This window comes from Haematobia irritans, chromosome 1, assembly GCF_050003625.1.
Source record: "Haematobia irritans isolate KBUSLIRL chromosome 1, ASM5000362v1, whole genome shotgun sequence".
NCBI classification, from domain to species: domain Eukaryota; kingdom Metazoa; phylum Arthropoda; class Insecta; order Diptera; family Muscidae; genus Haematobia; species Haematobia irritans.
The window spans coordinates 27481091-27495348 of NC_134397.1; the positions used below are offsets into that span (position 1 = coordinate 27481091).

General features: G+C 32.0%; 2 protein-coding genes across 2 annotated transcripts; both read right to left on the reverse strand.

Moving 5' to 3' along the window:
- Positions 1 to 4130: 4130 nt before the first annotated feature.
- LOC142220497 (cytochrome P450 6g1-like) lies at positions 4131 to 6115 on the reverse strand. The gene is made up of 2 exons (XM_075289677.1): positions 4746 to 6115; positions 4131 to 4667 (listed from the first exon to the last, which is right to left on the reverse strand). Exons 1-2 carry the CDS (start codon positions 5979 to 5981, stop codon positions 4362 to 4364), a joined length of 1542 nt encoding a protein of 513 aa, XP_075145792.1. The 5' UTR covers positions 5982 to 6115; the 3' UTR covers positions 4131 to 4361.
- Positions 6116 to 7701: 1586 nt separating this feature from the next.
- LOC142220498 (cytochrome P450 6g1-like) lies at positions 7702 to 9670 on the reverse strand. Its single transcript, XM_075289678.1, has 2 exons — positions 8367 to 9670; positions 7702 to 8294 (listed from the first exon to the last, which is right to left on the reverse strand). The coding sequence occupies exons 1-2, from the start codon at positions 9609 to 9611 to the stop codon at positions 7989 to 7991; spliced, it is 1551 nt and encodes a 516-aa protein (XP_075145793.1). The 5' UTR covers positions 9612 to 9670; the 3' UTR covers positions 7702 to 7988.
- Positions 9671 to 14258: the final 4588 nt, after the last annotated feature.

The window sequence follows — 14258 nt, forward strand, 5'->3', positions numbered from 1 at the left end:
ATCTTTATAACTTTGTTTTCCTATAGAAATAAAATTTTCACTGAATTATCTATAGAAATAAAATTTTGGCAAAATTTTCTATAAACATAAATTTTTGACAAAGATTTCTATAGAAATAAAATTTTGACAAAATTTTCTATAGAAATAAATTTTCGACAAATTTTTCTATAGAAATAAAATTTTGACAAAATTTTCTGTAGAAATTAAATTTTGACAAAATTTTCTAAAGAAATAAATGTTTGACAAAATTTTCTATAGAAATAAAATTTTGACAAAATTTCCTATAGAAATAAAATTTTGACAAAATTTTCTATAGAAATAAATTTTTGAAAAAATTTTCTATAGAAATAAAATTTTGAAAAAATTTTCTACTGAAATAAAATTTTGACAAAATTTTCTAAAGAAATAAATGTTTGACAAAATTTTCTATAGAAATAAAATTTTGACAAAATTTTCTATAGAAATAAAGTTTTGACAAAATTTTCTATAGAAATAAATTTTTGACAAAATTTTCTATAGAAATAAAATTTTGACAAAATTTTCTATAGAAATAAAATTTTGACAAAATTTTCTATAGAAATAAATTTTTGACAAAATTTTCTATAGAAATAAAATTTTGACAAAATTTTCTATAGAAATAAATTTTCGGCAAATTTTTCTATAGAAATAAAATTTTGACAAAATTTTCTGTAGAAATTAAATTTTGACAAAATTTTCTAAAGAAATAAATGTTTGACAAAATTTTCTATAGAAATAAAATTTTGACAAAATTTTCTATAGAAATAAAATTTTGACTAAATTTTGTATAGAAATAAAATTTTGACAAAATTTTCTATAGAAATAACATTTTGGAAAAAATTTCTAGAGATATACAATTTAGACAAAATTTTCTATAGATATAAAATTTTGACAAAATTTGCTATAGATATAAAATTTTGACAAAATTTGCTATAGATATAAAATTTTGACAAAATTTTCTATAGAAATAAAATTTTGACAAAATTTTCTATAGAAATAAAATTTTGACAAAATTTTCTATAGAAATAAAATTTTGACAAAATTTTCTATAGAAATAAAATTTTGACAAAATTTTCTATAGAAATAAAATTTTGACAAAATTTTCTATAGAAATAAAATTTTGACAAAATTTTCTATAGAAATAAAATTTTGACAAAATTTTCTACAGAAATAAAATTTTGTCAAAATTTTGTATAGAAATAAAATTTTGTCAATATTTTCTACAAAATTTTCTATAGAAATAAAATTTATAAGATTATTTTTGACTCGAGTGCCAATAAAATTTTAAGAAAAATTGTCACTATTTTTCGAAAAATTTCATAATCGGAACTTGTATTTTATTTTGCAATATATCCCTCTCCAACTATATAGAAATAAAATTTTTACTGAATTTTCTAAAGAAATAAAATTTTGACTAAATTTTCGAAAGAAATAAAATTTTGACTAAATTTTGTATAGAAATAAAATTTTGACAAAATTTTCTATAGAAATAACATTTTGGAAAAAATTTCTAGAGATATACAATTTAGACAAAATTTTCTATAGATATAAAATTTTGACAAAATTTGCTATAGATATAAAATTTTGAAAAAAGTTTCTATAGAAATAAAATTTTGACAAAATTTTATATATATTTTGAAAAAATGTCTATAAAATAAAATTTTGACAAAATTATCTATAAAATAAAATTTTTACAAAATTTTCTATAAAAGTAAGACAATAAAAAAAACAAGGTTTGGTAGTTTTTTGGTAAAATTTTCTTCAAAATTTGGTAAATTATTTTTAACTCGAGTGGCAACGGTGATTACAGTGCGAAATTTGGTACATATCAGTTCTTAATTATTTATAGACTCCCCGTGTAAAAATTGATGGATCTAATTAGATATGATTAGATTTCAAAATTGGCCTCTTTTGATCTACGTAGATTTAACCAGATATGATGAGACAGAATTAGATATTATTATATATACTTCAATATATGACGAGATTTAACATCAGATCCAATAATTATATATAATTATATCTAAGACTTTAGATCTAGGCCAATTTTGAGATCTGATCAGATCTAATTCCATAGTAATTATATATGCACACAAACAAAATTTCACGAAAATGTTTCCAATTAAAATTTTAATTGAGTTTTAAAAAATATTCAATTAAAAATTTAATTGATTCAACAAATTTTTTAATTGAAACAAAAATTAAAAATAAAAAAAAAATAAAATTCATTTCGATGATTGAAGACATTTCAATTAAAAAATTAATTGGATCAATTAATTTCATGATTGAATCAGAAAAAAATGTTTGTGTGTGATTAGACCTTACCATTTTTCGGATCTACTCATATCTAATCGTATCAAAATAGATCTCTCAATTTTTACTCGGGTCATCTATATAAGCCGATAAAGAACTTAATTTTCTCATAAGCATTTAATCTGCCTTTTTTGTATAACATAGACTCCATATGGACTAACATACAATTTAAAAGACAATGTTAAGAAGTTTTAAGTTCAATCCATGGTGAAGCGTACCTAAGATTCGGCCTGGTCGATCTTACGATCGTATATACTTGTTTTAATTGTGACAATCAATTGTTTATTGTATTTATTTATACAATAAACATTTATTTATAATCATAATAAATTATGCACATAAATACAGAGAAAGTGTAAGGTAATAATAAGTAAGGTTTTCGACCTATTTTTTTATTTATTTATAAATACTTTACCTACACAGAAAATAGTTTTTAAGGTTTATACGTTCTTAGGAATCCTCCCGATTGGAATTTTTTCTTTAGATTTCAGACATAATGTAATAAACCAATAAAACACGCTATTTGCGTAGAAAATGTTTAATATTATTTTTAATTTTTAGTATTCATTTTGAAGGTGTGTGTGTGTAGAATGTTGCTCCTATTTTGATTTTGGAATTCACTCTTCAGTTGTCAAAATGCCGTCCCAGCAAGAAGAGCAGCGTATCAAAATTTTGCTCGCGCATCGCAAAAATCCGAGCTATTCACACGCAAAGCTGGCAAAATCGCTAAAAGTTGCCAAATCAACCGTTACAAATGTAATTAAAATGTTTGGAGAACGTTTGTCGACAGCCAGGAAGTCTGGATCGGGGGGAAATCGAAAACCGGAAGCCGCTGAGACGACAAAGAGAGTTGCCGGTAGTTTCAAGCGAAACCCTAACCTCTCTCTCCGAGATGCCGCAAATAAGCTGGGTGTATCGTCTACAACCGTGCATCGAGCCAAAAAACGAGCCGGACTATCGACTTACAAGAAGGTAGTGACTCCAAATCGCGATGATAAACAAAATACGACGGCCAAAGCGCGATCCCGGATGCTGTACACGACGATGCTGACGAAGTTTGACTGCGTGGTAATGGACGACGAAACCTACGTCAAAGCCGACTACAAGCAGCTTCCGGGACAGGAGTTTTATACGGCAAAAGGAAGGGGAAAGGTAGCAGATATTTTCAAGCACATAAAACTGTCAAAGTTCGCAAAGAAATATCTGGTTTGGCAAGCCATCTGTACCTGTGGCTTGAAAAGCAGCATTTTGATAGCTTCCGGGACTGTCAACCAAGAAATTTACGTGAAAGAGTTTTTGAATAAACATCTGCTGCCTTTCCTGAAGAAACACGGTTGTTCCGTACTGTTTTGGCCGGATTTGGCATCTTGCCATTACGGTAAAAAGGCCATGGAGTGGTACGCCCCCAACAACGTACAGGTGGTTCCCAACACGCCAGAGCTCCGCCCAATTGAGAAATACTGGGCTATTGTCAAGCGGAACCTAAAGAAGACCAAAAAAACTGCTAAGGGCGAGCAGCAGTTCAAGGCAAACTGGCTTTCTGCGGCGAAGAAGGTGGACAAGGTGGCTGTACAAAATCTGATGGCAGATGTCAAGCGTGAGGCCCGGCAATTCGGATTTGGAAAAGCGAAAGCCTAACTGAATATTTTTCCTGAATTTTATACTAATTGAACTTGAAAAAGAATTTTAATTTGATTTTTTAAATAAACGATTTCACCGATTTACACGCGTTTTCCCTTGACCAAATTTTGAATTTCGTATCACCCTTTAATACTCACCTTTAATTCAAATTGGGTTCATTAATATTTTAACTAAAATTAATATTTTAACTAAAACTAAAAAATATAATTTTTAATTTTTGTAATTTAATTAAAAAGTTACGTTTTCAACTTTTTATGTGGGAATCTTTTGGCGATAAGTTTTTCTGCAATTAGTAAAATATTTTAGCTAAAAATTTCATGGTAAGTTTTCTCTATTTCCTTTCTAATTTGATAATTCGTTTCATTGTGTTTCTTTTTTTCTCCATATTTTCATGCGGAAGTCATATTTTTATCACACATATCATCTTTAATCATTTCTAAAATGATGCCACTTTTATGTTGTAGAACTAGTTGTCTAGGATCTAATTCGGAGTCCAAGTTTGTACGTTTACACAACCGAACCCGATAATTTTTCAGGCAACTTATCAAACCGAGTTTTACTTGTAACAAACCTAAACGGGACCCAATACAATTGCGAGGTCCCTGACCAAAGGCAAGAAATAGCATGGCATGGCGGCTTTGTTTATTCTCCAAAGAAAATCTTTCAGGATCGAAAACATGGGGATTTGGCCAATACTGGAAATAGTAAAACAATATTTACGAAAATCAAATAATGAATTTGCTTCCTTATAAGGTACTATAGTACCCACGTACCTTTGGGTCATATTGTGTGCCATACAAGGATATTATAACTCCCATGCCATTGGGTAGAGTATAATCATAATAAGGTTTTAAGGAGAACAAATTACCCTCTTCATCGGCTGTATGTTCTCGTTCCGTTATAGATATAGCAGGATACATTCTTATAGCTTCATATACTACCATATCCAGATATTCCAAATTATTCAACGCCTCATAGGAAATTTCACCTCCATTTTGGTAATTGGCATTCCTAATTTCTTCTCTTAATCTCTCTTGAATTTTTGGATTTTTGGCCAATTCCAATAGAGCATAAGACATGGTACTGGCCGATGTATCAAAACCAGCAAACATAAAACTCCAGGTAAGGGCTGTAACCGAATCCATGAACTCAGATATATCCTCATTGTTGGCCAGTGTTTCTTCTTTGATCTTAATAAATGTGTCTATCAAATCGTTACGTTTCAAACCAGATCGTTCCCTTTCCGATACTATGCTACTAATAGTGAACCTTAGAAAATCTTGAGTTTTCTGTGTCATAAGTTTTGCCTTAAATCTACGAACCCATTGGGGAATAAAGAAAATTACGGCGAAATATAAAGATTGCTTCCAATCGGCAGTGGCTATATTACGGATGTCATTGGCAAATTTATCATTAGGATTATCCAAAGCATTGGAAGCTACCCCAAATATGGTCGTATTGTTAGTATCAATCGAATACAAAGAGGACAATTGTCTCATTTCAACCTCAAAATGTGGACCCTTTTGCTGTAAATGTTTCTCCATATTGGCACCAACAGCCCGCAATAATGGAAACATCTGACGCAGTTTCCCACTTGTAAATACACCCGTTAGTTTCAAACGCATATTCCTCCAATATTTATCGCGTGAGAAAAACATAGTTCTACATCCAATTGGATCAATGTGGGGATCAGGTTTTGCAAAGTGATTACGAAAATTATCGAAATTTTTTATAAATACCGACTTTAATAGTTCCGGGTCTCGTATCAATAGAGCGGGACGGTGCATTATATAAATGCCCACAATGGGTTCATTTTGAAATTTCGGATTCAAATATATTTCTTTGAGATAATATCCAAAATTGGTTTTCATTTTAAGAATATCCAAAAGGCTACCACTGAAAAAACCTCGAACATTGGGAATTTTGTGCTTATCCCAGTAGCTGAACGTTTTACGATACCATGACTTATAGATCAAAAAGATACAGAATAGAATCACCGCGAAAAGCATTGTTCTCCGTGGCAATATTTCTAAAGTCTTTCCGAGTACAAAGCTATATTAAGAATAATCTCATTGTTATATTACGATTTGTTTATATTCAGTCTGCAATTAGGAAATATTATGCAGATAAGTAAGTAATATAAAAACAAATATACCTATACCGCCGAATATTTGGCCAGGCCGAATCTTATGTACTCTTCACAATGAATTGCTTACAAAGTTCTTCTGATTTTTTTTTTGTAGTCGAAAATTTTCCCATCACTTTATTAATTATTTCAAGCCACTATTTTCATCTGGAAGTCATATATTTTTTACAAATATCACCCTTAACCATTTCTAGAAACATGTCCCCTCTATGCTGTAGAACAATTGGTCTAGGATCTAGTTCGGAGTCTAGGTTTGTTCGTTCACACAACTGAACCCGATGGTTTTTTAGGCAACTTATCAAGCCGATTTTTATTTATTATACCCTCCACCATAGGTTGGGGATATATTAACTTTGTCATTCCGTTTGTAACACATCGAAATATTGCTTTAAGACCCCATAAAGTATATATATTCTGGGTCGTGGTGAAATTCTGAGTCGATCTGAGCATGTCCGTCCGTCTGTTGAAATCACGCTAACTTCCGAACGAAACAAGATATCGACTTGAAACTTGGCACAAGTAGTTGTTATTGATGTAGGTCGGATGGTATTGCAAATGGGCCATATCGGTCCACTTTTACGTATAGCCCCCATATAAAGGGACCCTCAGATTTGGCTTGTGGAGCCTCTAACAGAAGCATCTTTCATCCGATCCGGCTGAAATTTGGTATATGGTGTTGGTATATGGTCTCTAACAACCATGCAAAAATTGGTCCACATCGGTCCATAATTATATATAGCCCCCATATAAACCGATTCCCAGATTTGGCTTGCGGAGCTTCAAAGAGAAGCAAATTTCATCCGATCCTGCTGAAATTTGGTGCATGATGTTGGTATATGGTCTCCAACAACCATGCAAAAATTGGTCCACATCGGTTCATAAATATATATAGCCCCAATATAAACCGATCCCCCGATTTGGCTTTCGGAGCCTCTAAGAGAAGCAAATTTCATCCGATCCGACTGAAATTTAGTTCATGATATATGGTCTCTAACAACTGTGCAAAAATTGGTCCACATCGGTTCATAATTATATATAGCCCCCACAGAAACCGATCCCCAGATTTGGCTTGCGGATCCTCTAAGAGAAGCAAAATTCTTCTGTTTCAGTTGAAATTTGAAACATGGTGTTAGTATATGGTCTCTAAAAACCGTGCCAAAATTGGTCCATATCGGTCCATAATTATATAAAGCCCCCATATAAACCGTTCTCTAGATTTGACCTCCGGAGCCTCTTGGAGGAGCAAAAGTCATCTGATCCGGTTCAAATGTGGAACGTGGTGTTAGTATATGGTCTCTAGGTATAATATGAACAAAATAGTTTTTTTTTTTTTGTATTTTTTTAACACTAATACATTCTCAGAAGTAGAGCATACATTTTTGAATTATACAAAAATGTTTGTATTATCCAGATCGTAAAAAATCCGAGAAACTTTTTGCTAAAAACTTGTATCCCTAGTTATATGACCACCACTGTATTTCAGTTAAAAATATGAAAATTATAAAAATTGAAAAGGACGTCTTTACCAGGACATTTTTTGAAGTGATTGCTGGGTACGTATAGTGCTAAAGACAGTCTAACAATTTTGAACTCAAAATTTTTCTTCCAATATATTAAATTTTCTTAAACAATAGGAGCAACTATTTATATCTATAATAAATTTTCTATCAATTTGACAAAAAGTATTAACATATCTGTATCAGGTAGTAATTACAAAAAAAAATATTATTATTTTTTTTAAATAAACCTACATTTGCTTTGATGGTGGATTCAATGTTTGTCCTCTCTTCTTTGGGGCTTCGTTTCATTGTTCTGTGGACTTTTGCATTCGAAAAATTCACCTTTGCTTTCTTATTTCAAGTCCATATATTCATCTAGAAGTCATATCTTTAGCACACATATCATCCTTAACCATTTGTAAAATCATGCCACCTTTATGCTGTAGAACAATTGGTCTAGGATCTAGTTCCATGTCTAAGTTTGTACGTTCACACAACTGAACCCGATGATTTTTCAGGCAACTTATCAAGCCGAGTTTTACTTGTAACAAACCTAGACGGGACCCAATACAATTGCGAGGTCCTTGGCCAAAAGCAAGAAATAGCATGGGATGGCGACTTTGTTTATTTTCCGAAGAAAATCTCTCAGGATCGAAAACATGCGGATTTGGCCAATACTGAAAAAAATATAATAATAATAAAAAAGAAATATTAAAAAATATGGAATTTCTTCCTTTGTATCAATATACCTTTGGGTCATAATGGATGCCATACGTGGGCATTATAACTTCCATTCCATTGGGTAGAGTATAATCATAATAAGGTTTTAAGGAGAACAAATTACCATCTTCGTCGGCCGTATGTTCTCGTTCGGTTATAGCTATAGCAGGATACATTCTTATAGCTTCATATACTACCATATCCAGATATTCCAACTTATTCAAGGTCTCATAGGAAAGTTCACCTCCATTTCGGTAATTGGCATCCCTAATTTCTTTTCTCAATCTCTCTTGAATTTTGGGGTTTTTGGCCAATTCGAATAAAGCATAAGACATGCTACTGGCCGATGTATCAAAACCAGCAAACATAAAACTCCATGTAAGGCCTGTAAGCGAATCCATAAACTCAGACATATCCTCGTTGTTAGCCAACGCCTCCTCTTTGATCTTAATAAAGGTGTCTATCAAATCGTTTCGTTTTAAACCAGATAGTTCCCTTTCCGCTAATATGCTACTAATGGTGGCCCTTAGAAAATCTTGAGATTTCTGTGTCATAAGTTTTGCCTTAAATCTACGAGCCCATTGGGGAATAAAAAAAATCAAAGCGAAATGCAAAGATTGCTTCCAATCAGCAGTGCCTATATTACGGATGTCACTGGCAAATTTATCATCAGGATTATCCAAAGCATTGGAAGCTACACCAAATGTGGTCGTATTAGTAGTATCGATCGTATACAAAGAGGATAATTGTCTCATTTCCATCTCAAAATGAGGACCTTTTTGCTGTAAATGTTTCTCCAGGTTGGCACCGACAGCCTGCAATAGTGGATACATCTGACGCAATTTTCCACTTGTAAATACGGCCGTTAGTTTCAAACGCATATTCCTCCAGTATTTATCACGTGAAAAAAACAAAGTTCTACATCCAACTGGGTCAATGTGGGGATCAGGTTTAGAGAAGTGATTACGAAAATTATCAAAATTTTTTATAAATACCGATTTCGAAAGTTCGGGATCTCGTATCAATAGAGCGGGACGATGCATTATGTAAATGCCCACAACGGGTTCATTTTGAAATTTGGGATTCAAGTATATGTCTTTGAGATAATATCCAAAATTGGTTTTCATTCTAAGAATATCCACAAGACTACCACTGAAAAAGCCTCTTACATTGGGAATTTTGTGCTTATCCCAGTAACTGAACGTTTCACGATACCATGACTTATAAATCAAAACGATTCCAATCGTACAGGCTACAATCACCGCGGAAAGCATTGTTCTCCGTAACAATATCTCTAAAGTCTTTCCGTGTACAAAGCTATATTGAGAATAATCTCATTGCTGTATTGTAATTTTTGTATTTTCAGTCTATGATTAGGAAATGCTCTGCAGATAAGTAAGCAGATGAAAAAAAATGTTTTGATTTTGGAAATATACACAGAAAAATAAATATGCCTTATAAAATTCCAACTCAAGGAAACCAAGTTTTATTCTTTGAATTTCTTTATAGATTTTGTATTTGTAAAGCGGAGATATCAACAACCAACTGTACGAGTATTTTATCAACCACAATCTACACGGACGAAAAAGACTGTTTTTCATATGTTTGGGTGTAAAAATTATATGTTTGGAACTCAAATTTTTCAACACAATATTTTTACGTGCAAGCCTACTATGTTCATAAACTAGCATAACATGTTTGGGACATAATATACTATATAATAATATGTTAGAACAAGGGGATATATAATAATATGTTAGAACATGCTATGTTTGGGACATCAAATGTTTGTAAATATAATATGATTGGATGCAAACATATATTAATTTTGAAATAGCCTATAAATATATATGTGTTGAGAAAGAGAGATATTGAGAGTATGTAAAAGAATGGAAGTAACCAATTGGCGCCTTAAAAATATATGTACACAAAGAAAATTTCATTAATATTTTTTTTCTACCAGTGTATGCCTAAGGTGAAACATAATATGTTTGAACAATAAAAACAATATCTTGTTTGGACCAATCCTGAAAATATATATGTTTGAAGTAAAATGTGTTTGGGGTATATGTTACAGAAGCAATTTTTTAGGGTATACAATTTTATTTATTTAACTTATACGTTTCACTACTTTACTTTACAATTCGATTCTCAATAATGACGTTTTAGTTTGGGGTCTGAAAAACAACTGACCCCTCAGGATAATACCAACTACCTTTTATAACCAACAACAAGTATGGAAAATCTAAAGTCGGGCGGGGCCGACTATATTATACCCTTCACCACTATGTATACCAACATCTTAACACCTTCAAAGTTGTTAGGAGCTATGTAAAGGTTTATTTTCCCATATACAAATATTTAAATATGAACCGATTTGGAGAATTTTTATACCCTCCACCATAGGATGGGGGGTATATTAACTTTGTCATTCCGTTGTAACACATCGAAATATTGATCTAAGACCCCACAAAGTATATATATTCTGGGTCCTGGTGAATTTCTGAGTCGATATGAGCATGTCCGTCCGTCCGTCCGTCTGTTGAAATCACGCTACCCAAGGCCGTAGCCAGGATTTTAATTCGGGGGGGGTTCAACTTTAAAAAAAATATTCATATAATCTCATGTGTAGAAAATTTTATTTATGCAAAGGTATATATACAATATTTTTATAATATTAAATTGAGCCGACGGGCTTTTTGGGCAGCAAATAAATCAAGGACTTCTTCAGTCGGCACATTTATTCGGCGATGAACCGACATTAATGCCAATCCATTGAGTCTACTCTCGCTAGTCGAATTTCTAAGATACGTCTTTAATCTCTTCATTTTTGAAAATGAACGTTCGGATGAGCACGTAGTAACTGCAGGGATGGAAAATGCAGTACTAAAGTACTTTTTTCAATACTTTTTCACCCCGGTCAGTACTGTAGTACCCCCGCGAATGATTTAGTACCTTTTGTGTAGACATTTTTGAGTCGATATCAGATTTATGTTACAATAGCTTTGACAAAATATTTTAATATTTTGAGAAAGTCTTTATCAACCTTATTTGCTAATAGCCTTTTACAAATATGGCAAAACATACATGTTCATGTGGGAAGAAAATCTCGATTTTGTAAAAGATATAGTCAAAAACAGGATTTTATTGAACTTCAAGAATGTTTTAGTCGAAAAAAGAATGCAATTCTATATTATCAATTTTTTATTTCGGTAGAAAATGTTGTCTAAATTTTATTTCCATATAGAATTTTTGCAAAATTTTATTTTTATAGATAGTTTTGTCAAAATTTTATTTCAATTGAAAATTTTGTAAAAATGTTATTTCTATAGGAAATTTTTGCAAAACTTTATTTCTATAGAAAAAATTTTGCAAATTTTTTTTCTATAGAATTTTTTTGCAAAATTTTATTTCCCTTCGTTTTGTTTTGTTATTGTTGGTTTTGTTCCTTAAGCATTGTTGTTGTTTTTTTTATTGCAGCTTAAAACCATACATTGACTAAACTACAAGTGTAGCTTAACCAACAGAGGAAAAGAATGTTTGTCAAATTTATTTGGGCAAAGCCCTATAGACTGCAAGATGGTTGGATGGACGCACGTTTCGGAATTACCACATTCCTCATCAGCATCCCCTACTTGCAGCAAAACTATCAACCAATTATAAGAATAAATTCAGGCAGTTCATTAAACCCAACAATAAACCACACTTGAACCTTCCGAAAAAAAGGTTTTTGTACGATAGCCGGATATAGAAAATTTTTGCAAAATTTTATTTATATAAAAAATTTTTTTCAAAATTTTATTTCAGTCTCTTGACAATAATCTTCCAGTGACATTTTTGTTGAAATTTAGTAAAAAGTACCTTTCCGCTCAAAAAATACCTTTTTTGTACTTTCTTAAAAATTGTATTTTCCATCCCTGAGTTACTGGCAAAGTGACCAAAATTTTTAAAAGAATATGCACGTTTGGAAATATCTCTTTATAGCACTCTCCAAGTGCTTCCATCGCTGAATTAGGCTGGTTCTTTTCGCAGGTTTTGCGTCATTTCATTTACACATGTGTGTTTAGCTGTTTCGTTGTTGTTGCTATGGCCAAACAAAGCGAGTCATGTTCACAAAAAGAACAACAAACACACATAAAAAGCAGAAATACATTTTCCAAAAATGAAATTTGTGGTGCGAGAACAAAAACAATTTGTTTTTTCGACCGTCATTTGACGGGCTTTTCAACTAGTATTCTAGGATTTGTGCAAGTTTTATAGGTAAGCGTTTTCAAAATAAAACCTTCAGCTTTCCTTCAACATCTTCGATACGATTTTTCTATGCAGCTAAAAATATATATTTATTTATATAAAAATATTCATTCATTTCGGGGGGGTTTGATCCCCCTCATCACCCCCCCTGAATACGGCCTTGACGCTACCTTCCGAACGAAACAAGCTATCGACATGAAACTTGGCACAAGTAGTTGTTATTGATGTAGGTCGGATGGTATTGCAAGTGGGCCATATCGGTCCACTTTTACGTATAGCCCCCATATAAACGGACCTCCAAATTTGGCTTGCGAAGCCTCTAAGAGAAGCATATTTCATCCGATCCGGCTGAAATTTGGTACATGGTGTTGGTGTATGGTCTGTAACAACCACGCAAAAATTGGCCCATATCGGTCCATAATTATATATAGCCCCATATAAACCGATCCCCAGATTTGGCTTGCGGAGCCTGAAGAGAAGCAAATTTCATCCGATCCTGCTGAAATTTGGTACATGGTGTTAGTATATGGCCGCTAACAACCATTCCAAAAGTGGTCCATATCGCTCTATAGTTATATATAGCCGATCCCCAATCACACAAAAATTGGTCCATATCGGTTCATAATCATGGTTGCCACTCGAGCCAAAAATAATCTACCAAAACTTTATTTCTATAGAAAAGTTTGTCAAAATTTTATTTCTATAGAAAATTTTATCAGAATTTTATTTCTATAGAAAATTTTGTTAAAATTTCATTTCTATAGAAAATTTAGTCAAAATAGAAAATTTAGAATGACAAAGTTAATATACCCCCATCCTATGGTGGAGTGTATAATTAATAGAAGCAATTACATTTTAATTGAGTATTGATATTTTAATTAAGTATTGATATTTTAATTGAAAAATGGTTTGAAATATTTTTTCTGTGTGTTGAAGTTATTTTTGAATTTTCAAATTTAATCAGTGAGCACGTGTTCTTGAAATTATTAATTAATAATTCTGTAATGGCATAGTTTTAAAATACACTCATGTCTGTGGCATAACAAATGTACAAAAAAATTTTACACGATTACGCACCGAATTGATAGTTAATCTGTCTTTTTTTGTCTAACAATAGAGCTCGACCGAAGCATCGGCATTCGGCCAAAAATCGATAATCGGCCACGAATCGGCCTTCGGCGTCAAGAGGCCGATTAACCGAAGCTTTTTGAATAATTTATTTGATATTGATTTGTCCATGTTTTGAATTTGCCTCAGTCAAAACACCCAGTACAAATACAATGCAAAAAAATTATAAAAAATTATTTTTTGTCATTATAATATCAAACTACTGGACTGACTTACCTTTTATTGTTGTATTTATGTGTTTTGTTGAAAAAATATTGTAATATTGAACTAAAACATATCAAATTTCTTTAATCGGCATCGGCCGATTATTGCTTTTTTTGCCGAACATCGGCTTCGGCCAAAAAACCACCTTCGGTCGAGCTCTATCTAACATAGACTCGATAGGGACTAATTTAGAAGACAATGCACTATGGGCTAAATCATGATTGTTGCGGCAAAAAATGTTTCCCACCAAGTTAGCTTCTCAAAATTTGGTGAGTAGATTTGGAGTTATAAAAAAACAAATTTTAGAAAAAATGGCTGGGCCACGCCCCCTTTTTAAA

Coding starts and splice junctions, on each gene's coding strand:
- LOC142220497 (XM_075289677.1), bottom strand. CDS start 5,981: ATGCTTTTCGCGGTGATTCTATTCTGTATCTTTTTGATCTATAAGTCA. Junction 4,668..4,745: donor GCACACAATATGACCCAAAG/GTACGTGGGTAC, acceptor TACTATTTCCAG/TATTGGCCAAATCCCCATGT.
- LOC142220498 (XM_075289678.1), bottom strand. CDS start 9,611: ATGCTTTCCGCGGTGATTGTAGCCTGTACGATTGGAATCGTTTTGATT. Junction 8,295..8,366: donor GCATCCATTATGACCCAAAG/GTATATTGATAC, acceptor TATTTTTTTCAG/TATTGGCCAAATCCGCATGT.